Source organism: Mastacembelus armatus, chromosome 16, assembly GCF_900324485.2.
Source record: "Mastacembelus armatus chromosome 16, fMasArm1.2, whole genome shotgun sequence".
NCBI lineage: Eukaryota > Metazoa > Chordata > Actinopteri > Synbranchiformes > Mastacembelidae > Mastacembelus > Mastacembelus armatus.
The window spans coordinates 20,169,455-20,197,346 of NC_046648.1; the positions used below are offsets into that span (position 1 = coordinate 20,169,455).

The window sequence follows — 27,892 nt, forward strand, 5'->3', positions numbered from 1 at the left end:
ACTATTACACTTTAACAAGGTAGACAGTTCATCCTAAGTTTATTACTCAACCAAGTATCCAATTATAAAATGTCTTGCTGATACATAACTGCATCTCATCCTTTTTACATTTGACTTTTGGGATTTACTCTGTGGCATCTATTTTCAGGATGCAGAATTTATTTTAATTATACTGTACAGCACGATCCCTTCTGGCCAAAAGAGGTTATTACTGGTTCAGTTAAAATCTCACTCTTGCAGGGAAGTTCTTGTTCTTTCCCCTTCTTCATATAATAACTTGAGCTCAGTTAAATTAGCCCTGTTTTGACTGCTGGCTTTGTCCAAATTGATGTCCAAACTTTGGTGTGCATGTCTTTATATTTAGTATGCATGTTTAAAAATGTATTCTAGTTTTTTTTTTTTTTTTCTGCCTCTCTAAACCAGAAAACCCATAGTCTTTCAGAAATCACAATACACTGAGACGGCATTGCTATAAAGTAAAACTTTTATTTGGTATATTGTTTCTGACATTGCTTCATCTCTGGTTGTTAGTTTCACTGTTCATCACAGAACTGGAATGCAGAAAGCATTCATCCTAACATCCTATGTTAGAATGAATGTTATATATCTGTAGATAGAGATATTTCTCTCATATATATATATATATATATCCATTTATCTTTATAGAAAAAAAAATGCAAAATTATACATTTACAAACAGCAAATAATTGGCAAATTCAACACAAGAAGATAAACAAAATATATGCATAAAATATAATCCACTCACTGAGTAAGATTTAAAACCTCCACTTCTACTTTAGGACTAAAAACACCAAACCCACTTCTGTTTATAAGGCCCATTATGAAGTACAATCCTTTTCCCTGTGAAGAGTCACCTGCACCATGTAAAATGTACACTAAAGCCACTTATTGCTCTCTCTTACATTGGAATATGAAATAAAGGTACTGCTCTGTTGAAAGTGCTTGGTGTGGCGGGAAATGCTGGAGAACTCGAGAAACCAGATTACGCAAATTCATAAAACAACAAGGTGGAGTAACGACACTACAGGGACATCATGTTGATGACACACTTATGTGTCCCACACTAATTCTAGCCTTTGATGACGGTAGTTGTAATTGTTAGACTCATCCAATCCTAAAGTACTAAAGAAACATACCAGCAGTTTTGCATGGTTTAGTCTTTACAGTACAAATCTTGAGGTAAACAAATTAATGCAGTGTTTAAAAGCATTATGCAGTGTTTTAAGTACCTGGAACTCACAAATGGACATTAATGTAAATATATATATTTTTTTTACATGTAGGTATGTATGTATGTATATTGCCATGTTACGGTCCTGCATGACATTGGACAAATTACTACACAATTAATGAAATTATACAAGACAAACTTACTAGCCATTAAAATCAACCTGATGTCCAAGTCTTTGCAGCGATATTATATTGTAGGGGATGCATGGAGACTAATGACTGGCAGAATTTCAGGCAATATACAGTAAAGAAAAATCAAAACATGCAAAACCCCAGAACGGCATTAAGGTAGGGAGTAACTTGGCGCTTTCATAGCTGATTGTAATTGATGCCTTCACTTTCCCAGTAAAACAATCTACATTTAGAAGAAGTGAATTTAAGCATAAAGCTTATACATTGTACTGATTATAGTTTATAGCTGTAAATTCAGCCTGAACTCAGCAGTTCAGATTAAGTGGCCAATGCTTCTGGAGTGCTTTAGGTAAACATGTGATGGAAAAACCCATAGTAAAGCCTAAACACATCTGTAAAGCACATGGAGTGATACAATGCACATGAATCCTGATAAAGGCTTGACAAAAAACAAGGGACTATCCCTGTAAAGTCAATAAAAAAAAAGTCTTTGTACAGTAAAGCATTTGAACAAGAAAAGCACACAAAGAACAAAAAGCTGAAGCTGAAGTCAATGCTGGTGTGGTAACAGTGTTGACATTGTAATTCAGTCCAACACATGCAATAACAACACCCATGATTTACAATAATTCACTGCTGTAGAAAAAGATCCAGTGTGGAATTTTTAAACTGAGAACAAAAAAGAAGACACGTGATTTAAATTAAAGGTTTAGTCTGCTTTGTGCGTTAAGCAAGACAAAGGCAAACTGATGAGTGTGACATTTGAATATATGAATACGATTAAACAGGTTCTTCTATGGCTTCAGATTAAGGTTGCACCAAACATTTTCCTCCAAAGACTGCAAGAATGTTTGCCCCATAAAGATGCATTTGGTATGAAATGGAAAAATATGAAAATAGTGATTTTCTTATAGAGAAATTAAAAGTTGTTGGAATAATATGACATAACCAGACCTATAGTGTGTCTTCTTTTAAGTATTATATTTTTTTATGGTGGGTTTTTGTTTTTCTTTAATTTGATCACATCTCCAAGTAATGTTAACACTCATATTCATTTTGATAAGAAAATACAACACTCCAGCAGAGTAGGCATACTCTCTCTGAGAATTGCCCTACTTTACTTTCACACAAACATAAGTATTCACAAGTAGGCATAACTTGCGGCAACCAATCCCCATTCCTTTATTTTATAATTTCTCAGTCGGCCTGGAAGTTGTCCTGGTCCACCATAATGACGAATCACCCAAAACTCTTATGTCTGCTTGGAGGAGCTATAACTCAAGCGCATCCTTCATGGAAATCTGCTACAGACTGACATGCCCCTTTATCTGAAAGGATGTCTCATGTCGCTTAAAACAGGTTGCCCCAGCTCCATTGCCCTTGCTCCTTTTCCTTGCATTTTACCTGGGTGTGACTAAGATGCAAGGAAATGTGAGGGGAATCTGGATCCAAGCAGTGGAACTGGAATTCTCTGCAGACCGATTAACTTTTTTTTTTTAAGTAAAGGCCAAGTCACTAAACATCTGGGAATATTACAGAAATTATAACAACAGTACCATATAAGGCGTCCATCCACTGTCCCTTGAAGCAATTTTCAAGAGTTTTTTGTTGCAGTTGTTATACCATTTTAGACTCTCATAAATTTAATGCTGCACATAAATGTCACTTTTCTTTATGCAATGGTAAGATCAGAGGACTTTCACAACCCTTCTCTCTTTGACCCCATCCTTTTTGACATTTTCAGCACTCTGACACTGTCACACAGTGACATTTCAGATGGGTTTGGTAACTTGAAGCTTTGACTGTCCAGTCTCTTAGCTGCAATTATCCATTTAGTTACCGGGAAACAGAAAAAGTGTCAGGGCCATAAAACAATCCAACCAGACTGTGCAGATACGCTCACATTTTCACATTCATACACATACATTTACATGAGTGAAGGTGTGCACAGACATAACTGACTATTACTCTCACTACAGTAGCCATAATGCAGATTCTTAAAAAAGGAAGAGGTGAGGAAAATGGAAAAGCCTAACAGGTGGATGGCCACCGCAGAAGAACTATATTATTTTTCCAGTGAGGTCAAGCGATCATAGACATGGGTGAAAGAAATACTCAAGGTTTTAAAATCAAATTGTTATGCTCTGAATGTAGAATAAATGAACATGATGTGTGTTTCTTTGACAAACACAATCAAGAACTTAAAGGATTTACATCATATTCTAAGTCATTTAGCAACTGTGTTAAAAAGACAGGCAATGTACCTTATATTGTTTATCGTACACACTGTACAACCATACACAGTAGAGAATGACTTCATAAAGAAAGCACTAGACTATGTTGTTGCTCCTGCAGATAACTTTTCAGTCTTGCTCAAATTAGCAAAAAATTCCAACAAACTTTTTATTGTTAAGTTTTAATGCCCATACTTGAGTTTAGCTTTGACTTTAGCACTGGTTTGCCTCGTTTTGCATGTTTGGATTAAAAGATGAGCTTTAAAGGGTATTCATAAATACAGGATACCATAATTAATTTACATATTCACAAATCTATACTGCATAGAATTATTCATTTTCTTGCCAGGACTTGCCTCCAGTCTAAGATTACAAGATGGTTGTGGATGGACTCACTCAGAAGTACCAGTAATAAAAAGTTTTTAAAAAAAAATGTTAAAAAAAAATGTTTTTACATGTCAGAAATTATAATCAGTTCACATCATTTAAAGCTTTAAAATAGGAGTAGTGTCAAGATGTGAGGCTCTAAATTGAACTAAAACATGAAACATCTACAGAAAATGTGATAAGACATGATTTAACTTCAGATGATTTGGATGGCAAATGAAGCATGATGGCATCAAAACATCTGTGCTCACATAAGCTTCCCAAACACTCAGCTTCACTCCACATTTATATGTCAAAACCTAATCCACATAACTCCATCCACAGCCATAGAACCGCAGTGGTTCTTTTACACAGTGATTTGCACAGTGACTAAATTCATCCAGCTTTAACCTACATTCCGCAAACATTGAAAAAACTCATTATAAACAGATGTTAGTACCCCCAAAATAAAAATGTGTTAAAAAATACAGAAAAAACATCCAAAGTGAAAAGATTTGATATAAAATAAGGCAAAATATTTCCAACTATGTAGCTACAATCTAAATGTTTGGATATCCAGCAATTTCAAGTGACAGAATGAAACCACTAAAGTACTACTGTATATTTAAAAGTGAAAAACCGAGCTGAGTATTTTTGCCCTGTTGATTACATTTAGGTGTGGAGGCCCTGCATGTTTTAGGTAATATACTTTTAAAGACAGAAAAGTGGTGAACTTGTGAACCAACATAAAACAAATAACAGTTCAATCATTAAGAAAGAAAACAGTCTGACACTAAAGTAAAAATGACATTGTCTGACACTAAAACAGTCCACACCTTTGGTAATGCATAGTTCTTTCCTGAATGTCTCAGACTATCGACCATAAACCTCAATATGTCTTCGACAGCAGTGACTGTTGTTCCAATCCAGTCTAAAGAAATAAAGAGCAATGACAATAACAAACTAATGGCTCTTTTTTCCCCTCTCAGTCAATTTCCTTTCGCTTTTTGTTTATGGTTCATACAGCATTAGCAGTTTTGGCTTGTTTGGTTTCTGAACCAATGAGATAATTTAGAGCAGAGCAGTGAAGCAGCCCTCTATCCTAACCACTGAAGGCAGGCGTGCAGTCTGACCCACTCCAGATCGAGTCTGCCATGTTAAGGCAGGAAGGGTTCATCCTCATCCTCATCTGCACTGGGACCAGGGTCACTCAGGCACCTTATCAGCTTCTGCTGATCTTTGGCTCCATCTGACTCACCTGGTCTATTAAGTCCACTTGGCCCCGTTGTAGGCTTCATCATTAGGCCCTGGTCCTCCTCCTGGTCAGCTTTTCTGAACTCATCCATTACATTGACAGAGTCTGGGGACTGAGGAGAGGCCAGGTCTATCTGGATGACTGGGACATCCTCTTTCCCTGACTTCACAATGTAGGACTGTGGGTCTACAGGCAATACAAGGGTACAATTTCAGGCAATGAACTTAAATAGGCCTTTGAAGAGTGATCTAACATTATTCTGACATGGATGTATGGTGTCAAAGGCGAGAAGAATACGATAAAGAAATATTAAAATCAAGGATGCTACTTAAGTACAACCACTACACATACTTGACAGCATCAGGCTTTAAGACCTTTCCAAATATTTCATATCACAACAAAAATAAAGCAAGGTAAGATACAATAAGTGATAAATGCAACACATGCTGGGATAATTATACTTTTAGCTACTTAAACTTAAACTTATAGTGAGAAAAACAAACTGAAATACCTCACATGTAACATGCTAATCTATGAACAGCATGACTTTGTTCATTGGGTATAATTAAAACATCTAGATGTGACCTTGTCAGTCATGTCATGACATTTCCTCATTAGTATGAATTATCGATGCATGTTAGCAAGCAGGATAATTGGAGCATGCATGTTAGGGCTGCTGCGGGATAATCACAACTCAAAACGAGTCTTCTCTACACTCACTACATACCTGGACAGATTTTGTTTTCTTTCTGCTGTTGAGCAGGTTTGAAATCAGTATCTCTGCCTAAAATGAAACCACACACCCATTTACCTGCTGGCTGGCATATGCAAACATATTTCTATCAGAGGGGAAATATCTGTTGCTGCAGCTGCAAAGGGTACCAGTGGTCATTGTTTCATCAATGTTGTCTTGTGAGTCTAACAAAATTAACTGTCTCATTCTTGTAGGTCCCATAAGTGATACAGTAAAATTTCCCCCCTGGTTAAGGTGGTCCCTGACAGTAGAAAGGTGGTAGACACTGAATGTGTGCATTTGGGTGTGGATATAATGGATGTGTTTACCTGAGGCAAGTCTGGCTCTACACATGGTTGGGGAGTCAGGAGGAGCAGCAGGTACTGTCAGGTAGTTATTCATCTGTTTTATCTAGGAAAACACAGTATTTATGGGATGGTTGAGCCTTATAGAGCATTTGCAATAATATTTGGAATATACAAAGTGTAAATCGTATGAAAAAAATATAAGAAAAAAAATCAGCAGTAGTAACAGTTCAGTAGTTTGCTCAAAATCTTAGAGAATCTTCTCTGAAATGTGTTGCTTTGGCAGTCCATGGAGAAATCCTCTCGGGTTCTAACACATTCGATTTATCCTAACAAAAGGTCTATTTTCATTATGTAATTACAGCCTGATGAAATGGAAGTTGTGGTAGGGCCACTGAACCGTGCAAATAAATCAGCTCCCATTTGTGTCAAGAAAATTTATTTAGGAGACTGAAGGTGGACTCTGATTAGAACACAAATCATAGTTTTGGCTGAATCATTTCAGTGATGGTGGCCTGGTATGAAAGAAGAAGAGCTGCTCTTCATCTGGGGTTTTGTGAAGTCCTTTGCGTTTCTTGTGATTTACCACAGACTGCTTTCCACAATATAACTTCTACCTATAAAATTCTGCATAACAGTATCTATGGCACACTGCTTTCCCTGAAAGCTACAAAATGGCAGTAAACTCTCTAGTTCTGAATAATTAACAAAATGTATTTTCAGAAACATTTCAGTGGGACTGATAACTGTACCTTCTTCTCCAGCTCTATCATTTTTTGCTTCTTGACAAGATAGTCACCAAATCCATCCTCATATGGATCAGCCATAAGTGTGTGTCTGTTGTAAGAGCGCAGCTGAGAGAAAAAGAAAGTCAGTGCGTAATAAAGCATTTAACATTTAATAAAAGTTGAAGTAAATGCACAAAGGTTTAGGCACCGTTTGTTTTCATTTTCTATAAACAGAATAATGTGTGTGTGTGTGTGGTGCTTTAAATGGAAAGACGATGGACTACTACAGTTGCATTGTTCCTCATGAATTAATGCCATGATTATCACAAGTGAACAATACTCTTAACCTGTGTACAGCAATTTCTTTATCCCTAACTTTAGTCAGCACTGGTTAATATGAGGAGAGCTTCTTGTTTTATTTAAACTCAGATCACTACACTATAAACTATATTGGCAGGGAAACTTGGTTTATCAGTACAAACCACAGTCATATGCAGAAAACAGCAGGTCATATAAGGGTTTTTAAAAAATAAACAAAAAAAACGTAAAATGGTACATCAAGAAAAGTGCATATAATAAACATAACAGCAGTGTTACCCTCTGCCGTGTCTTCTGAAGGTTACTCCTGAGAATGTTCCTGATCTCCTCCTCCCTGCCTTTAGGCAGCTGCGGCAGAGCTCTCTCTTCAGACTTGCCAGGAGTAGGTTTCTTGGGCTGGATGTTCCTGGGAAATTCAGTTTCATAAGTTAAAGTAAAGTGGTATATATTGAATTATTTTATGTGACAGGCTTGAGCTTGAGAACAGCAGAGTGGAAAGAGAAAATGTAATTTATTCTGTGATCAAATAAATTCTAAATACAAAATATTTCCACTTGTGTACATAACTGTTTTTGGCTTTTTCTTACATTTACTGAAAAAGCATTAAGACTGACTTAAAAATAAAAATGTTAACCACTACTTTGGTTAAACTTTTTTTTTTTTTTTAGAAAAGTGTAAATATTAACATCTAAAATCAATCTACAATCTAGAAACTTGCATAAAGATTGATTTACAAAAACATGTATAGCAAAAAATAAGAAGCTGCAAGAAATATTTTTGAAAATATTTAAAGCCCCTCAGGAGTAAAGAAAACTGGTTTATTAACACTATTCTGTTAGCTTTGTTTTTCATCTATACCAGCTGCTACATGCTCCACTAGTTCACTAGCTACACTCGAATGGTTAGAAGCCTTATCCTCTGGCAACTATTGCCAACTACAGTTGCAAACAAAGAGAAACAAGAGGGTCGAGACTAAAGTAAAAAGGATAATTCATAACATAACAGCTAAACAATTCAGCAAACTAAAAGCCACTATAAACCCTTGTAAATATGCAGTCTGTGCACTCAGGTGATTATTCTCTGCAAAATTCTTTAATATAAAAATAGATACAGTTGTTTTACTTTGGACAGTTTAGCTTTGTGAGTGTAGTTACTGTGGCCAGAACACATGGATATTCAGTACTTACTGCATGGAAACGGTGGAAGGCACAGCAGAAGGCAGCTTGACTCCCCCTCCGCTCTGCACCAACTCAATGGCCTGTTTCATCTCCATCTTGTGGTAGAAGGCGATGAGCTGTGGCTCCTTGGAGCGCTCACCTGCTATCAGGCACTTCTTCACATATTTCTTGTTGAAGCGGTTCAGTCTGGAAGAATGAAATGAGTGACAGATGAAAACAGAAACGATGGGGGTTAAGAACAGGACAGAGGATGAAGACAGATGTTGGGCATATTAGGAGTAAAAAAAGTGGTTAAATGAGGGAATTAATCACTGACAGCAATAATTTCACATTTATAGCCATAACTAATGTGTATTCTTTCTAGGGTTAAGTAAAATAAGTAAAATACTAAACACTTCATGGTCAGTTTCTCTGCACCAAAACCAAGTTTGCTTGTCTTCATTTGACATAATTAAAGATTTTTCTTGGTAATTTGTGATGAGCATTTGCCAATATCTTGTGGGTCTTCATCACTAAATGATTAACCAGTAATGAAACCAATGCACCACAAGTTTTCCATGCCAACAAGTTAGACAGTAAAATCCATACTTGTCCTTCCAGTGGTGATGACCATAATGACCACAGATGTCCTCAATTCCAGTCAGAAGGTGGTCAAGGAACTGAAGTTAAAAGAGTAACAATAAATGATCTTTACAGTCCAGCTCCAGATCAGACTCTCAAATTGGCTCCCAACACTGTCTAAGAAGTATTTGCATTTACTGTGCCTACAAGTATCTAATGACTTTCCAGGGCTCATGTTATATTTGCTGTAGTACAATGTTATTCATAGGAATTTAATTGGTGAAAACATTTAGTTTCATATTATGCACACTTGATTCATACCATTTGGCGACAAAATTCATAACATTTCTTGGTAAATAACCACTAATTTATGACTAACAATGCTATTCACTGTGATTACATACACTCTAGTACTACAAACATTATTCGACCACATACATCTGTACCGTTTTGCTTCACCAATGTTACCAAGCAAGATTGCCAACACAATTTTTTAACAGCAGGCAACAAGCTTTAAAATGGAATCCATGAGAGAAAACCTGTAGCAGCAGCTATGTGATTGATTGGACAGTGTTTATTAGCAGTGGCAGAATGCCTGTTCAGAGAACCACAGAAATGTACCAATTCATTTGTTGTTCATGCTGCAGTCTGACATGAGGTCACCCTGGTTTTTTGACTAAGATGACAGCCTGACAGCAGTGTTGCTATGGGAACAAGTCATTACGTAGAGCCACTGAATTTACTTCTGTTCTGTCAGAAGTGACTGTTTTATATAAAGACAGCCTGACACTGTTGGGGTGGGTGTAAAAAAGTCCCATTAAAAGGCCTATAATCAACAGCTGCTCTTTGTGTAGTAAAGATTACATATGATTACTGTGCACTTTTTAAATAAGTAACATCTTAGTTAGTGCTTTGCTTGCTACAGACATGTCAGTAGGCTAGGTACAGTATGTCAGCTAAAAAATAAACGAAGAAATTCACAGCCTTAAGACAAGAAAACTGAGCAGTACTCCATTTTGATTCTCTATCCAGGACTTGAGTTAGTTGCACTGTAACCCAGTAGGACTGTATACTTAGCCAGCTCTGTGGACTCTAATCACTGCTGGATGAGAAGCCATTATAGTAGCCTGCTCTTCTTGCCTTGAGCGCTGGTGACTCACCTCAAAGTACAGAAGGCTGCGTGAGTACACACCATGGGTGTGTGCATGTGTGGACTTGTCTGAGCTGTTTTAGTAGCTTTAAAGCAAGAGTGACCATGGTGGTCACTTATGGATATGTTTGACTACAAGAACCATGTGTGAGATAGTGTGTTACATTTATATTTAAATAACTTGTAAAAAGGTTGCTGTAAACAGCAGAGAAACAAACCTACTGACTGTGGATTGACATTAACTGTGCTGTACAACGTAAATGATATATAATGAAATACAACCACACAGCCAGTAGGGGGAGGCAGCAATCAAATCTTGTTAAACTAAATGGCTTCAGAGGCTTGTAATTTAGGATGGATATTGGACATAACAATAGAAATGCCAATAAAATAACACCAACATCAACTGTGCAACTGCTGTGCATTTCTCAATCTAAAAGATTGTATGTAATAGTGTAATGGTGTTATTGCTAGTATTTGTACTTATGCATCTGTATATCTGAATAAATAATATGACAAGAAGTAAGGCTTCTTTGTTGCTACTTAAAGGTAGCTCAGTGAAATAATTAATGAATTTGTTGATATACATTTCCCATTTATTTATTTAGGTATGTCAATACATTCCAAACCATTTTGATATTTTAGTTATAACTATTTATTTTGTTTTCACTGTAGAAACACATTGTGGGACATTCCTATGAAGTAGAAATCATCAGATTCTAAGGATAAAGACTGAGGAAAAGATCTTACCTGGGTGTGGATCTCCTCATTTATTGAGCGCTTGGCCTCCTGTTTTTTCTTCACTGCCAGCAGCTCCACCAGGGGTTTGATGGTCATGCCCTGCAAGGATAAGAGTAACAATGCATTATTCATGCATATTCATTCATTCATTATTCTCTGCATACGACAGAAATACGCTCATATGACTCAAATGTAGAGTGAAAAATTGAAATGAGAAGGTAGCTTGTAGATTTGCATAAATGCTTAAAACTATAATGTTTTCCCACTCTTTCTGTGTATCAAAGAAATTTGTAACACACAAACCAGCAGCCTTCATGCTGTGTTACTGACATCTGCACATCAGCTAATTAGGTCCCCCCTGTCTGGGTTTACAATACAGAAAGAGCCAGAGCCACAATTCTGTTGTTTTAATTCACTGCAGTAAAGCATAAGCTCTGTAGTATCACACTTCACTAGCTGGCAGATTTTCCAAATTTTGTAACAGCTAACTAACAAAAACAGCAGGTTCCAATATAACCTTTTTTCAACAACTCTGCCACCTTTGCTGTAAATTTCTACCACTTTAGTGTCACAGCATGTGGGAAACACATCTAGCTGCACAAATACAATATTTAAGTCAATTCATTTACCAGATCACAATAAAAATAATCTCAAGGTACTTTACATATGAACCAGCATATGCATCATGAGCAAGTATAACAATACAAATGATTAGTATTTTCTGATCCCATTGATACTAGAACTTTGCACTTTTATATTGTTTTACATAGCTAAAAATGTGGTTTCGGCTTAAATGCAGTGTAAGTCTCTTGATGTATTTCATTGTCCAGCTTTGGTCAGTTATCAATAGAATAAATGGCCCCAAAAACTCAAGCTCAAACATTAGTCTAATATTTGGCTACTGCTGGGTAGTTTGTGTATAGTCACTCCTGTTTCTCCTAAAGGCTTGAGTGTATCACTCCCCTTCTTAAAGAGATTAATCTGGCTGTTTAACTGTAATAAAATATTAGTATTTCTGGCTGTTTATAATATACTAGGCATGCATGCAAATTACCATGAAAATTTAATCATCTTTTACTTTTTCCAAGTAAACCAACGAAAACATGAAACAAGGACATGCACCGACTTTATTTATTCCTTCATCCTAAATAAGGGAAAAATTATATTTAATGCTTATCCCAAATATTCGAGTCCCACTTCAGAACCAATGTAATTTAGTCATTTCAGAGTGGAGCAATGACTCATACCATTTCCCTAATTTTGGTCAAACTATTATCAGTTACAATTTGCTTGACAAACCAAGGAAACCAAGGAACTACAGACTCTCCCTCAGTTTGATTGCAGGGGAAATCTTGTCTTACAGAAGTTCAGGCCAAAGATTTTATGTTTGATTTGAATTAATTATGACAATTTCTTGTGAAAAAGATTTTCGGTGTAGACTTACAGCACCAGTCAAACATTTGGACAGACCCATTCAATCAACAACACACATTTAATCCCACTCTTGTTCACACTAATTTATACTTTTAACTTCACAGGATATTTGAAAAGGATTTCTACCTCCTGGACTGCATCTTCCTCAGCATCAGAGCAGCATGAATAAAAGATGTCTCTAACCTACCTCTGAGGACAGAGAACATGTCTTCAGGGTTTTATTTTAGCTACTTCCATTCTGAGCCAAATTCACATCCAAGAATTTTCCTACAGATTCACTAGGAGACTGGTTTACTTGACAGGACTGGGCAGTTTCAGGGCACAGTGCTTAAAATGGACATAACTTACACACAGTCATTACCTCTGTTTTGTATGGTACTGTACACTAGGAGAAAAAAAAAAATCAGTGGAATAATATCTTTACATCAAACATAGTTTGTATTCCTTCTGTATATTTTTAGTGGATTTTTAGCGGATTACCTGTTTGTCTGTCAGCATATTTCAAAGTGAAATGATTAAATTACATTTTCCTAAAATTAAACTAGTTGAAGGGATTTACTTCAAGATCAAAATTAAAATATGACCACCCAAGTCTGAGGAACTTCCTCAGCATGACCTCTAGGAACAGGAGTTCTAGTGTTTAACTGAACAGCTAGATGTGTTTTGTTAGTGTACCAGCCAGTATGAAATCAAACTAGACTTGTTAGGCAAATATACCACACCAAAAAAAAGAAGCTATTTTGCAAACCAGTGTAGGCAAATTAAATCCATACAGTCTCTTTTGTGCTCCAGAGAACAATATCTAATGTTTTCACTGTACAATGTTTTCACTGTCAAAGAAGGGTCAAACTGCTTTGTATAGTTTAAATGTGCCATAATTTAACAAAGACTATGGGTGTTTTTGATCATGCTCATAATAAGATCCCATTTTCAGGCTTTAGGTGAGCTATAATGCAGTAAGCCTAGATGAACCTTCTAATGTCTGGTTAAACTAAAGCAGAACAATCCTGGAACAATCTAGAACTCATACCTGGACAAAGACCGTGAAGAAGATAACTGTGATGATGGCAGTTAGGAACATCTCCCTCATGGGAAAGTGTTCTTTTGTCAGCAGGTAGCCAAGGGAGAATGCAATGGCACCTCGCAGGCCCCCATAGGCAATGATAAACTGGTCCTTGGTGGTCAACTTCACAATGCGGAATTTGTTGAGGACAAAAGTCAGACCAACAACACCTGCAAATGAAAATGTAATGTGAAAGTAATGTTTAGGCTTGTGACCTGTGTATTTTACAGATACAAGTCCAAAACATTCTCTTTAAGCCTTATAAGATGCCATCACCAGAGCTTGCCAATAAGTTTACACAGTTACAATGTGTCCTATAACATTTAAGAGTTTTCAGTGCTTCCCTATCTTCCCTAATCATTGCTTTCATTTATAAAAGTATAAAAATCAGTCTTTCTCTCTAACAACACTAGTATTTCTAGAATAACAAATCATTAACAGCAGGACTTGTGACGGTGTTAGGTCAACATGGAAATCCACAATAGCACTTCCTCTCATAGCCAACAGCTGTGTGAAGAAACACAACGGAACATTTACTCCCCAATGCTCCTAGTTCCCTTTTTGAGAACCAGGCCTGTTATACACACATAGAACACACACAAAGCAAACTCACTCTTAAAAATAAATATTAAGCAACCTTATTTATGTACTTTTTTTAGATTAATATGCTTCTTCTATAAATGTAAATTGTGTTAAAAGCACTTTACAAAGAAATCTACTATACCTATCAGTTATATAAAAAAACGCATCAATAAAAGCAAATAACTTCAAATAACTGAAATTTTTTTAAAAAGCACTTCCTCTGCTGCATGTTAACAATTATTTCCCCTTCATATTACTTCATCTCAAACCATGATACCATTATATTTATTTTGTTGTGAGCTAACCTATAACTCGTGCTACTAGACACAGTATGACTGTGACAGTAACGAACGTCCAGTTCCAGGAGTGAGGCCCGTCCACTGTGGCCACGCCCAAAAAGATGAAGATCAGTGTCTCGCTAACACTGCTCCACATTTTCAGAAAATATTTGATGGTGGTGTGGGACTTGTGAGATATATTGGCCTCCACATAAGGTCGCATCACTGCCCCACATGCTATTAACCTGGAAGGAGAAGAAAAGTGTTACCTCATGTGAAATGAACTGTAGAAAAATACTGACATTTTAAGAACTAGGATCAGTTTGCTGTTTGATATTTGTTCCAATATTTGTTAATTATTAATTTTTTAAAACATTAATAATAAAAATCCACCTCAACAATGAAATGTCTAACATGAGGCACAACAGACTTTGGAAGAGTTTGTCCTTGAATTCTTTAGCCCTGACTCAGGGAAGACTCAACATATCACCTCCTGTGATATATAACATCTATAATCCAATCACCATAAACAGAAAAATGCATTGATACATCCTCGAGGAGCTGATGAGAAATGACATCTAAGAGAATATCGTGATACCAATAAATTCAGCAGTTGTTTAGGTGGGGATCTAATGAATTACATGTCATTTGTTATATGAGGTATAGCTGAGTTACTGTCGTAGTGGAGTAGCTCCGAATTTCACTGCAGGGCCAATGTTACATAGACCATGACTGACGAATGAGCAAATACAGAATTCCAATTCATTTACTTCCAATAGTCATTTAGGTACACACTGCTGGTGTTACTAAAAATTTATTAAAAACTTAAAAATTTGTCCACCTGTTAAACTAATCTGATTCATAGAAAACATATCAGAGTTGTTCTGAAAAAGGTAAAAACTGAAACTGAAACTTTTCTAGCTCCTGGTACAGTGCCAGGAGAATATAACTACTGGGGCAAAGCTGCAATGTTTGCAACAAACAGAACTATGACGTTTAATATATGCAGTAAATTCTGTAAGTGTAATTCTCCTGCTCTCTATTTATAAAACTTACGCCATGATGCCAGAGAGATGGAACATCTCAGATGACAGGTATGCCATATAGCTGTATACAAAGACAAAAAGTGGCTCAATGACACGCGTGTGGGAGGTAAAGCGTGAGGTGAAGGCCGCCAGGATCCCATAGATAGCTCCCACTAAAACACCACCTAACGCAACCACCAGGAAGGAGATCACTCCAAGGAAGCCATCCATCACCGTTACTGTGCCAGCAGCTACAAACTCCTCAAACAGGTGGTATAACACCTAGGAAAGGAATAAAATAAAAATGGAGTTAATGTTTTAAAAATTATGTCTGAAAACGAATGAATTGATAATATTAGAATGTAAAAAAGGGTGTTGATTAACATTTCTCACAAAGACACACTGATTACAAGCCTACAAAAAGTATGCTGAGAAAGCATAAAGCTGTATTCATACACCTCAGTTGTCAAAACAAAAATGATGCTTTTGATAGCTATGATGTAAATATTCTCAGCAACTTTATTGTGTAGATGGGGCTGTATTGGAACAATCAAGCTAACAGCTGGTTGTGCTGTGAACTGAGGATTCATCAATAAGATTAAATACATTTAATGTCACAACCAGAGCTTATGATTGTACCCACTGGCTAAGGATTTAGCTCTATAACAAACACCAAAGTGTCAATAAGAACTTTTAATTCCCTGTGTACCTTTAGCTCAGATAAAACAGCAAATGCATTTTCTCATAACAAATGAAAGTCTGCTACAGTACCAACCACACTGTGCCGAACTTTTGATTTGGTCACTCACCACAGTGACAGCATCATTTAACAGTGATTCACCAAACACCAGGATGTGCAAGAGTTCATTTATGTGGATCTCCTCAAACACAGCAAGCACAGCAACAGGATCCACAGCTGAAATGATGGCACCAAACAGCAAGCAAGACAGGAGGTTCAGATTGTGGAGATCTGATGGGTTGGCTGGCTGGATCTGACACACAGCATATAACAGGCCCCCAATGAAGAAGGCATTCCACAGGGTCCCTACAACAGCAAATATCAGGATCGAGCCCAGGTTCTCCATGAAGGGACGTATCGGCAGGAAGTAACCAGCATCCAGGATGATAGGAGGCAGCAGGCAGAGGAAGAACAGTTTAGAGTTCAGCACTGGTGGGACATTCTCTCGTGCTAGTTTGATGAGCCCCCCCACCAGCAGGCCCACCACAATTAACAGGCAGCTTTCTGGCACAATGCTGGACAGACGAGGAACCAGGTGGAACCCTGGAAAAGAAACAAAAAAAGAAATATAAATATAATAATGGTGCACTGGAATAGGTGGAGATAAGGAATAAGAATGCAAATTATTTATCTGGAAATTCACTTGGTCTGCGTGTTTGTTTCTACAAGTTAAGGTATGCGTGCCTGACATCTGCTGGAATTTTTCCAAGTATTTCTATTTATCAAACACAACAATGTAAAAGCAAATGGAAAGTCGTTAAGGTTAGCCACACACCTGAGTGAAGCACAGTTTAACGCCTACAGCGATGATGGGGGGGCATGGCCTGCCTCAAGGCATTTTGCAACTGACCGTTTTTCTAAATAATCCTCAAGCGTGTTTACTGTTCCTTGATCTCAAATCATAAATGTCAAACATGTTTAACATTAATGATTCCTTCTCACAAACATGGCGGCAAATACAACCACAACTTGAGCCAAATAGAATACAGAAAAAAAATTTCAGCTTGTAGGGAAATAACACTAGTGCCTCTATAATGTGTAATGCGAGGACATACCAACAGGGCCAATGTCTTGTGTGTGGAATCACCAATGTGAATTGATTCCTACAAACAGCAAGTGTGAGGTCTGGTGTTTGGCTGACTCATCTAAAATGTGCATTCAGAGGTTTATAATGTTAAAAATTTGTGCAGGAATATCAGTTTGTCTGCCCTCATATGTTTATTTGGACAACCATCTATACTACTCTGGGCTATTGTGGAAAAAATGTTAATTTTGAAGCTGCCTGTTAGAAAAAGAACATGAGAAATGCATTGTATGCTCTGTAGCTGCCAGCAATAACACCACGACCTTGTGAATTCTTGTAGGAAAAATGTAAATAATATGCAAAGCATTCAATCTCACATGACAGTTCAATAGGTCAAGGTTGCAAATTTCAAGGTTCACATTCACAAGGTAAAACGTCCAAAAAAGAAGGAAGGAAGGAAGGAAATCCATCATTGCTACTTACGTATTTAAGCTTGACAAGTGAAATAATGTTTATACAATTACCTGATATTGCTTGAAGCTCACATGTCACAGCACAAGCAGCTCTGCCGGGAGTGCCTGGTGACTGTTAATGCCTTAACAAGAAGTAACTTATTGTATTGTATAGAAAAAGCTGTTTGACCTTAAAAGCCTGTGTTTTTAACTGTAAAAGGCTGTCCCACTCCCACATGGGGGAACCAAGTCAATATAGGGTCACCCAAGCTGCTTGAAGTGTCACATGAAATCATTAATTCAGATCAGGTAACATGATACATGAAGTGAGGTGAAGGCATCACTATAAGCCTTTTGCTTAAATGGTACACAAAAGTACATAATAATAGTACATAAAAGCTTCAAAGAGACAGCAGCATGCATCCCATAGTGAGAAAAATTCCTGGCTATTTTTACTGTACCAGCTGACAACATGCTGCATTAACACTCACATAAACACACAGAGAAATATGAACCAGGTAAGGCTACATGCTCACAAATGGGCTAAACAATCTTATAGGGGTATATAATACAACACTGTGTATCATTAAATACATATCGTCATGGTGAAACACAAACTGGCATCACTGCAACGGTAGAAGGTAGAGCTCACATGTTAGAGGGACTGACATGTTAATTGAGCCATGTCAACAAGCTGTTTTTCTGGCACTTTTAGATTCAAGTGGTGGCTTTCATGCAGATTTTAAAGCCAGAATCTTGGATAAAAGCACAATAGCCACAGGGTGTGTTTCCTCTTGAGCAAAGACAGAGGGGCAGACAGGTAAAAAACTAAAGCCTGCTTCTGTTTTTCTTGTTTGAAGAAGATAGAGAAGCAAATTAATATTCGCTCATGAGCACCTCACACATTTTGTTATGCAAAGGTCAAGGTCTTGCCACATGATGATGTTAACAAGAATTACTAATTTACGTAAACTAACAAATTAGAATCAAGACAAATTAACTGGAATTATATTTGTGTTTATCATTTCAATCTTATTAAGACTTTTTCCTAAAACCATGTACAGCAGATATTCTGTTTGGGACATCTGTCATCAAACATCTGAAGTGGGGAAGGGGTGTTTATACTTGTGCAGCTTGAGGACAACACTGTTAATGTTTCAGCACACAAGCTCAACAAGTGCATGTCTTCAGAGTATACAGCTGTATGTAACTGTAGGTCTGGAGCTCTGAGGAAAGACAGTGAGAGAACTTCATTCTTAATTGGTCCAAAGGGGCCAGTAAGATATCCCTCAGTTAGATTCCTTCTTCTGTCAGTGAACTTTTGTATAATACAGGCACCAATTCCTCAGAGGCTCAGTTGCCATTTGGGTTAGATATTCCAAGATAGTTGCTTGAAACAGTAAACAAAAACCTTATGTGACTCACTCTACAGGCTTATTTGGGGAGCAGGATGTAAATTCCACAGCTAGTTCTGAAACCATCCAATGGAAAATGTCTCTACAGAAGATAGAATCAACCAGTTTAGTGCTAGATTACAAAATTAAAGCTAAATTATCATCATACATTGGCACATTTATGTTCATAAACCACTATAGACACTGTTACATAACTGAGAAGCTGTGTCTAAATGCATGTGAGACATTAACACTAGAAGAATTGCGTTTGGATGGGGGGACATCACATTAATGGGCATGCAGACCTCCAGTAAGCTGATTTCTAATTGGTTTCCAGTAAAACAAAATATTAGAGTGACAGTTATCTTGTTCTCAGAAACAAGTCCCATAGTAGTGTTTCAACAAAAACCCTGACAGTAGTTTATATTAATTAATCTCTCACTTTAGATCTTGAGGCGGCTCATGCTTGACATGGTTAAGCAATCATACGGCATATGTAAGATATATCAAACCCTATGGTCACACCATATGCTCTCCTCAGGAAAACTAAACATTGCAAACAACTGACTAAAAGTAAAATAGTGGATCTTACTTTTTGAAGGAACCTACAAGTCAAAGAAGAAAGCAGCACAATGCAACTTACCAATATATTGACCAAGAGCTGATAACCTGATGATATATAATAAAGTTATAAAGGCCCACAGCATGTACAATGATGGATAACTGAATTTACAATTACACTTTAAGTTAAACAACTTGACTAGAATCCTATTTTAAGCAATTTCCACAAAGTGTAGTTCCATTTCTTAGTTAAATCTGTCACGGACTGGGGCAATTAGTTAAGGAGGGGTCACGTTACAAAAACTTCATTTACTGTTACTGATTATCTTTTGCTGGTAAGGGAGACATTTTGGTCACATGCACAGTTTTTAAAAAGCCATAATATAACTTCCCTTATTTCAAAGTTTTCCTTGGAAAAAAAACACACCCTCTGAAATCAAAGTGTAGCATGGGAAACAAAGCAGATATTATTAAAAAACAAGGAATTCCATTATCCCGCATACAAACTGTTCTTCACAGTGACATTATGAACCTGAGCCAGGATACGTTTGGCTCCCAGATTTCAGGGTCTGAATCACGATCCATAAATATCCCACAATGAACCAGCATTTAAAGCTCAATCAGGCAGAAAGGGAAATGCAGGCATAAGAAGTCTGACAGGCTAATTTTTATAAAACATTCAGCCATAAACATACAGCTAAAATATGTTGGTGTTTTTTTTTTCCTGAATGCTGTTGGTGTTTGCCTTAACATTGTGGGGTGAAATGGGCTGAACCAAAAGTAGTAGTGAGGCAGAAGATCAAATATTTTGAGTTTCAGAAGGATAAATATGTTACTAAACAACATGCACCAGGCAGGACAAGTATTTTTTAAGCTGATGTGAATATGACTTTTCAGAAAATCTTCAAGAAACAGATGGCCAGTATAATTCAGGATGGAAGGGCAGACAGTAAATGGGTGATTACTAAATACTAAATGCATTACTGCTGATGTCTCAAGTAGTGCCACACTCCACACTAGATCCCAGAATAACGATCTTTCAGATCCATTATAAATTCATGAGTGACCAGTAGCACCAATCTAAAATTGTACACGCAGATATCGAAACCTGTAAATGTAAAAACCCTCAACTCATCCAGAACCTAGGATAAAAAGTATCAGTTCAGGAAGCCTGAAGCATCCAGGCCAGGCTAAATGGTGATAGTTAACACATTTTAAATCTTTCCTAAATTAATCCAACTTTGACCTCACTGATCAGATTAATGTATGAAATTGAAATTTTTAACTATAAAATCAAACAATTCATTCTGTCTTGTCAATAACAGCAGGTGCATGTTGCTGCCCCACTCCTTCCTAAGAGCCTTTATGCAACAGGGTTATTGAAAACCACCAAAGGGTAACAGCTCTTTCATTTGTGTGCATGTGTACCCAGTGTCAGCACAGCTTGGTACTTGCTACACATTATCTTTTCCAAAGCCAGGAGCTGTGTCCTGTTGCCAGGTGACTAACTGTACACAGCTGGCAACCAATCCTCCAAGCACAAATGACAAAGTATTTAAACAGTCTCTTTGTTAAATAAGGCGATTAATGAGGCATCAAGTTTATCTATTTCCTAGAAATCAAGACATTTTACTAGCTGCCCTGCTTTTCAACATCTTAAAAGATGAGCTTTTGTATGTAAGAGACTGATGCAAACTATCCTGCTCTTGAAATTGCCTGTGCAAGCCTGGTGTTGGTTTAAATTATTAACACTGGCCCACTGCTGGTATATTTCAGTATATGGCTCACACAGGTGACTCCTCACAAGCTATAACATGTGATATATGATATTTACACTGAAAAACCTCTGTTTGATCCATGTTATAATTCAAGACTGAGTGAAGCACAATTCAGTAATGATATTGAATGTCAAGTAATGTTGTACTTGTGCCTTGCAGTGATGTCTTGTAAGAGACAGAGATAAAAAAATAATCTATCTAGAGATACATCATAACAAAAAAAAAAAAAAAAAATCAAGACAGTGATCTACCCATGATCCCATTTTTCAAAATGAAACTCAAAAACTTTCTCTCAGCCATTCGAGTTAGGCAAATCACTAAACTAACTTAAGCTTTTGACAACAAAAATTATGTTCACAGGTTCTGATCCTGTGATACCAGTACAGAACTAAATCCTTTTCATTAATGCTTTAATTGCTGTTCACAGGAATACCTCAGCTACTGACTGGATATGGAGTAACTTTAATAAATGCTAAGCCTAGATTTCAAAATTTAGAGGTGTGTTCATTGTCTCCATTTCTAAGCAAATCTCAGTGTTAAATCGCAACCCAAACAGCACAGATAAGCTGTGTATAGGTTGCAACACACTAACTCAAACTTTACCAAAGGTGTGGTTTCTAATGGTGAAACTGGAATCTTTCTCACAGAGGCATTGTAGACCCATTATTCTTAGGGTTTGCCATATGCTATAATTTTGTACATCAAAATATGTATTCATTAAACTAATCAACTATGGACTGACGTACATAAAACTGGCAATGTCATACTAGTCTAGCCATGCTTTTAAAGACATGTGACTCCATACAACAAATCCTGTCTCATCAAAGTCTGTGCCAGATACTTGATACTGCCAATTCATAGGAATCAGTCCACAATACATTCTGGCACGCTGCTTCAAGTATCAATGTCATCATCAAAATGTGTGGACTGAATGTTAAACAGTAACTGTAGCAGGAGGTACTAGGAGGTACAGAGTGTTCCAAGTATGATTACACAGGTATTGTGAGGGTCAGCCCAGTTTTAAAACCCAATAGTGCAACCCTCATAATTATTATCAATTGTTTACTACAGATAAAGCAAGCTTTTAAGGTATAGGCAGGTTTACTGATGCATCCCTGAAACTACGTTAATGAAAACATTTTTGTACTTACAAGGATAAACAACTATATTTTACAAATTCAAACTACTCTCTGTGAAAACTAGATTTAAAACCACAGTACAATGTCAAGGCACAAACAGGAAGAAAATGACCCATAACCTTGCAGTTTCCTGGTTTTGAGTATCTCAAAGAATCAAAGGACTGCACAAACAAATGAAGAAAACTTGAAAAAAACCTAAAAAAATGAACTTTCAGTGTAAAACCAGATGACAGTAATAGTGACTGTATGACAAGGTTTTGGATTTTACCAGAATATATGCTATTTCTCCCAATATAACAACAACAATAGACACTTTTAGCTTTCCAAGCACTCAAAAATCTGCATGTATGTCCACTCATAGTGGAGGAGTTCACACCTCCAACCTCTGGACCAACAACCTTAGACCCAGAAAAGTGTGAGCACAGGCTTCTGCTTTTCCCCTAATGTCACTTCTTATGGTCTAAATAAATGAACTAAACCTGGAATAATGAATAACCTGATGATACTTCCACATAAGTATTTCTATTTACTGTATGTAATAATATAATATAATAATAATATGAACTTTGTTTGAAATATTTTAATGTTTTTATTATTAATGTGTATGAGCATTGTCATTGTGTGGTTTATCTGTAATTGCAAATGCAACTCTGTTAACTCAGCATTGATCACAACCAGCTACATCTAATTATTTGCTTGCATAGCTAAAACCTTCTCAGAAGTCCTGATAATATAACTGCAACACTATTGAGAGCATGGTCATATCTGTATTTATTTAATCACTGCAAACCTAGCAGGGTTACACTCCATCAGATAATTATCACTGGAAAAACTACAATTAGTGGTTTGATGACGCATGACTTAACAAGGCAGCATTAGCATCACAGCTAACATTGCCGTGCTGCACAGACTAACATGAAACCTGCAGCAAAAGACCCTTGTTTTTCTACTTTAATGTGAATATACACAAAATCATCAATAAATCAATGGGCAGTGCAGTTCTTAATAAAAGGGCAAACAGGGCAGAGGTACTTAATATATTACTGCTTATGCCCTGAACAGTGTCAAACTCAGCACTAGATCACTGAATGATACCCTTATGATTCATGGTTGGCCAGGAGGAACAAGTGAAGAATGTGCATGCTGTCCAACAAGGAGAGAAAAAGTCATATCAACATCAATAACAACCCTAGAATAATAGAAAAACTGTCAACTCATTCAGAAAGGCTGAGTGAGAAAAACCCAAAGTATTCAACCCAGGTTATGTGGTGACAGTTAACACATTCTTAAATCTCTCCCCTGTTACTTCAATTATGGACTTCAGCACTCCTCAAGATTTAGGCAGTATATCCTGGCTGCTCATCAATAATAACAAGCTCTGTGTACGTGTCCCACTCCCTCCTAAGAGCCTCCATACAACAAGGTTATTGAAACCAGGAAAGGGTAACAACTCTTGCACTTGTGTGCATGTGTACCCAGTCAGCACAGCTCTGTATTTGCTACACATTATCTTTTCCAAAGCCAGGAGATGTGTCCTGTTGCCAGGTGGCTAACTGTACACAGCTGGCAACCAATCCTCCAAGCACAAATGACAAAGTTCTGCTGGATTAATGCGACACTGCAGCACTAGAAAGTACTAGAAATCCAAAATGCTTTCATATTTTACTCTCTTGTTAAATAGGTCCATGTCACACCATAGAAAACTAACTGAAAAAATATCTTTCTTTCCTCTTAGACATAAGAATGAATAGTTAGGTTAGAATCCCACTCCCACCATAACAAAAACTGTACTTGGATAACAGCAGGTCTGTATGTAATGATGTGTTTAGCTTTCAAACATGAAGCTGACTGGACTTGTCAGACATGTTACATACATACATTAAACCTTACTGCAGTGTACTCATTGTTCACAATTGCTGGTGAAGTTTTGTTTATGTAATGTCTTAATTTGACAGGTTACATATTACATTCACAACATTAATGTGGTATGGGGTAATTCAAATAACTGCTTGATACTGTTTAATCTTACTAATTATATCTGATCATTTCAAGCAGGTCCCCTCACAAAACACACAGGCAAAAAAATATCGCTTTGAAGTTGCTTTTGAATCATAGGTTGATATTATAATAATAGTTATTCCTGTGTAATACTGGTCTGAAGCCTTATTAGAGCCAAGAGAGAGGGTGTCTCATAAATATAAGAGCTTTTTCCACTTTTCTCATACTGTTAGGGCATATTCTAAGTGACATTACATCCCCTACACTAGCTATGGTCACTTCAAGAAAAGTACTTTTGTGAAAAATAGAGAAAGGTACCATGAACACAGGCAGGGTTGCTTAAGAGATAAATGGACTGCAGATGTGGCTTTTAGGCTTGTACGATATTAGATCCATGAAGATGAATCTGAGGCATGGCCAAAGCTGAGCAGTGTAGCAGCCACACTGAATTACCCATATCCAATTTTCTTAACATAAGGTCACCACTGTCTACTGCTGATGTGAACCTGGACACTAGTCTAATGTCTTTTATGCTTCCCCTCTGCTTCATGCACATTCATAATTCCTTCAGCTGACCCTCTCTCCTTATCATCACCTCTCATTTTGACGCCATGTCCTTGGACTGTATACTACCAGTGAGTTATGTAGTTACTCTTTGCCTGTCCTCCGTGAAGCAGTATCCTTCCTGACTATAGGCTGGTGCTCAGCCAGGACCCTGATGTCACAGGCAACTGACAAACTGCTGGCTTTCAGAAAAAGACAGCAAGGCACAATGCAATGTTCTGTGGAAGAACATCACAAGGAGGGATTGATTGAGGGACTGAAAATGAAGGAGAGGAGCAGTGGACAGGCACAACGAGAAGGAAACAGAGGGCACTAAAGCAACAGAAAATAAAGAACTGGAAAAAAGAATTTTAAATATGCATCAGAGATGAGAACAAAGACTAAAAAACATTTTTTGTCACTTTTGAGACATCCCTCATTACAATGGCACAAGGTTTCACAGTGCGCAATAGAGTAGCCGCGTGTTCTGCTGTGTTGAAAACTTGCCAAATGCTTTCCAACGTCCTGACTACTGTGTTAAACTGCTTAGTCATCACTGTAGCAAAGTATATGTACAGCTCTAGTAAAAAGACCCACTTCACATGACAGATCTGATGAGTATCCTGCATGACCAGCAATACAGATTTATTCTCACTGACCAAACTGAGCTATCCAATCACCATGCCAGTGGCATCATAAACTGGCATATTTCATGGCTTATTTCAGGGTGATCTCTTGGTCAGGCGTTATTGTTAACCATGAAGTTACAGACATTGATTGTTCTCTCAATCAATGTCATGGATGAGAGAAATCAATATCTATATTTTTAGGTATCAGGTGACAGCCTTGTAATCTGTCTGTCAGCTGATTGTGCTGGAGTCTTGAGTTCATTATCTATTTACCAGACACACTGCAGTCTAAAGCAGTATTCTTTTCAATATTAGGGTTTATTACAAATTCATTAATCAGTCTGATAAAACATACTTTATCTTTGTTTTTGTATTCAGATGACTGTGTATCTGAAGAAGTTATCTTTAACACGTTGCCTGCGTCAGCTGCAGCCAAGGCTAGTAGATAGCCAGCATTTCCTGAATTACCTGAACTCAAACAGCATTAACATAACACAACATACATGATATCTACATAATACTCACCTAATTTCATTAAAGAAGCAAGGAGCACCCATAATGAGATTTCAAAGGGGAAACGTATGTGTTCGTAGTCGACGCTGAGCACAGGGAAAGGTTTTTTGTGGTTGGAAGTGTTGTGGTGTCCTGCGTCCGGTGAGCTGGCGGCTCCGAAGGGAACCACGGAGCCACCCAGAAGCACCAGAACCATAAGGAGCAGCATCCCCCGCTCCGGTAAACTCTTCTCCAAGCCGGCCGGTGTGTGTGAGCCGCTCCACAAAGGCATATTGTTGGCCAATAAATGCGATGCCACTTGGAAAGCGAATTTTGTGTCCAAGTCAACTAAGTTCAAGGAAGTTGACCGATCTGCGCGCGTCAACTTCGTCTCGTCTTTAACCGTTGACCATACTAGCTCAAACTCTAAACCGGTTTAAACCGAACCACAAACCCACTGGGCCGGTTAACGCTCTAGCTTGACTTCAGCGTTGGTGCTCGTAGCCAGGTAAGCAGTCGCACCGACTCAGGCCCCGGAAAGGAACCAGGAAACGCCAGGACGTTTGAGTTATTCTCGAGGCAGCGCAGGCAGCAATAACGTAGACGACTAACCTGCCCTGTGTGTTTGTACAGAAGGGTGTCCTAATTGTGTTTGTGTCTGTGTCAGTGACTGTCAATGTCCTCGTCCGTGAAAGGTGTCATTGTTGATGCTGGAGGCAAGGGAGAAACAGTGGCATCCCTTCCCCACGCCTCTTACTTCCCTCCGACAGCCCAAGAAACTGGTCCGTGAGGCGGCGACGCTCAGATACTGACCTTGAGGAGAAGCCCACACAGTTCCCACATTGCATTCTGATGTACAACCTGTGTATTTCAACTTTTTGATACCACTGTCCATGTATGCGGCATTTTCTTTCTTTTCTTCCCCAGGAGGACAGGAGCTTGGTCGGGTTCTCAGCACAGAGGGAGGATGGAGGAGGACTTGGGGCGCACTCCGGCCCGGCTTCAGAAGCTTGTTCCGGACTGTCAAGAGGCGACAGCTGATGTCCGCAGTGGTGCTTAGCTTTATACAACCTTCAAACAGCACACCCTTTGGCGGAGGTTTGGTGGATGGGAGGAGGAGTGGAAGGGGAGGGGGGAAGCTCGACTATAGTGACACCTATAGGAAAGGAGGTTTAAGGTGTCTAATGAGGAGCGAATAACAGCCTCTACTACTGTTTTATTCACGCATCTCTTCGTTTATGGGATATCCTGAGTCTATTGTTACTGAATCTTATACTGTTTTCATCTGAGAGGGCTGCTGATTTATTTTTTTTGGGGGGGGGTGCATTTTTTGTAATTGTGATTTTTGTTGGTATGCTTTTAGAAGTTATTAAGTAAATTGAAATATTTGTTATGAAACTGACTACATTGCGTTTACTGTGGCTCATAGAAATGATACTGATCACCTGTGAGGGAGCAGTTTATTTAAGCGGGTAACATGTAGGAAAGAGGAAGTAGAAAGGGGCATCACTGCAGTCTTTGACTTCATTTTAGATTTGGTGTGTTTTTGTTAAGAATAAATAAATCAACCAAAATAAAGGCAACATTGTTTACAACTCTGGCGTTGTTCATGTGTGAGTTAAAAAGTGGAGCCCCATATAAGTGGACATGTTCAGAATTAAGGACAAGAAGCGGTCACAACCCCTACAGATCACATTTCAGAGATTACTTCATGTTTTTATCACACTTATACAGCATATAGTGTATCCCTGCTGGTTATTAGTGCTAAATAACCTTTACATTGTGTTATTTGACTGACTGTAATCATTT

At 37.7% G+C, this 27,892-nt stretch overlaps 1 protein-coding gene across 2 annotated transcripts; it reads right to left on the reverse strand.

Annotated features, from left to right (window-relative positions):
• Nucleotides 1–462: 462 nt before the first annotated feature.
• Nucleotides 463–27,182, reverse strand: slc9a1a (solute carrier family 9 member A1a). Of its 2 annotated transcripts, XM_026316794.1 has the most exons (13): nt 26,117–27,182; nt 16,144–16,616; nt 15,366–15,616; nt 14,337–14,554; nt 13,417–13,619; nt 10,962–11,051; nt 9,089–9,159; nt 8,510–8,686; nt 7,602–7,728; nt 7,029–7,130; nt 6,301–6,382; nt 5,966–6,022; nt 463–5,424 (listed from the first exon to the last, which is right to left on the reverse strand). In XM_026316794.1, the coding sequence occupies exons 1-13, from the start codon at nt 26,373–26,375 to the stop codon at nt 5,141–5,143; spliced, it is 2,394 nt and encodes a 797-aa protein (XP_026172579.1). In that variant the 5' UTR covers nt 26,376–27,182; the 3' UTR covers nt 463–5,140. The 2 variants fall into 2 exon arrangements, with proteins under 2 accessions (XP_026172579.1, XP_026172580.1); XM_026316795.1 differs by lacking the exon at nt 5,966–6,022.
• Nucleotides 27,183–27,892: the final 710 nt, after the last annotated feature.

Excerpts from the sequence above, each read along its gene's own strand:
- slc9a1a (XM_026316794.1), bottom strand. The coding sequence starts at position 26,375 with ATGCCTTTGTGGAGCGGCTCACACACACCGGCCGGCTTGGAGAAGAGT. Across the intron at positions 16,617-26,116 it reads TGCTTCTTTAATGAAATTAG|GGTTCCACCTGGTTCCTCGT; the intron begins GTGAGTATTATG and ends TTTCTTTTCCAG. Across the intron at positions 6,023-6,300 it reads TAGAGCCAGACTTGCCTCAG|GCAGAGATACTGATTTCAAA; the intron begins GTAAACACATCC and ends GTTTCATTTTAG.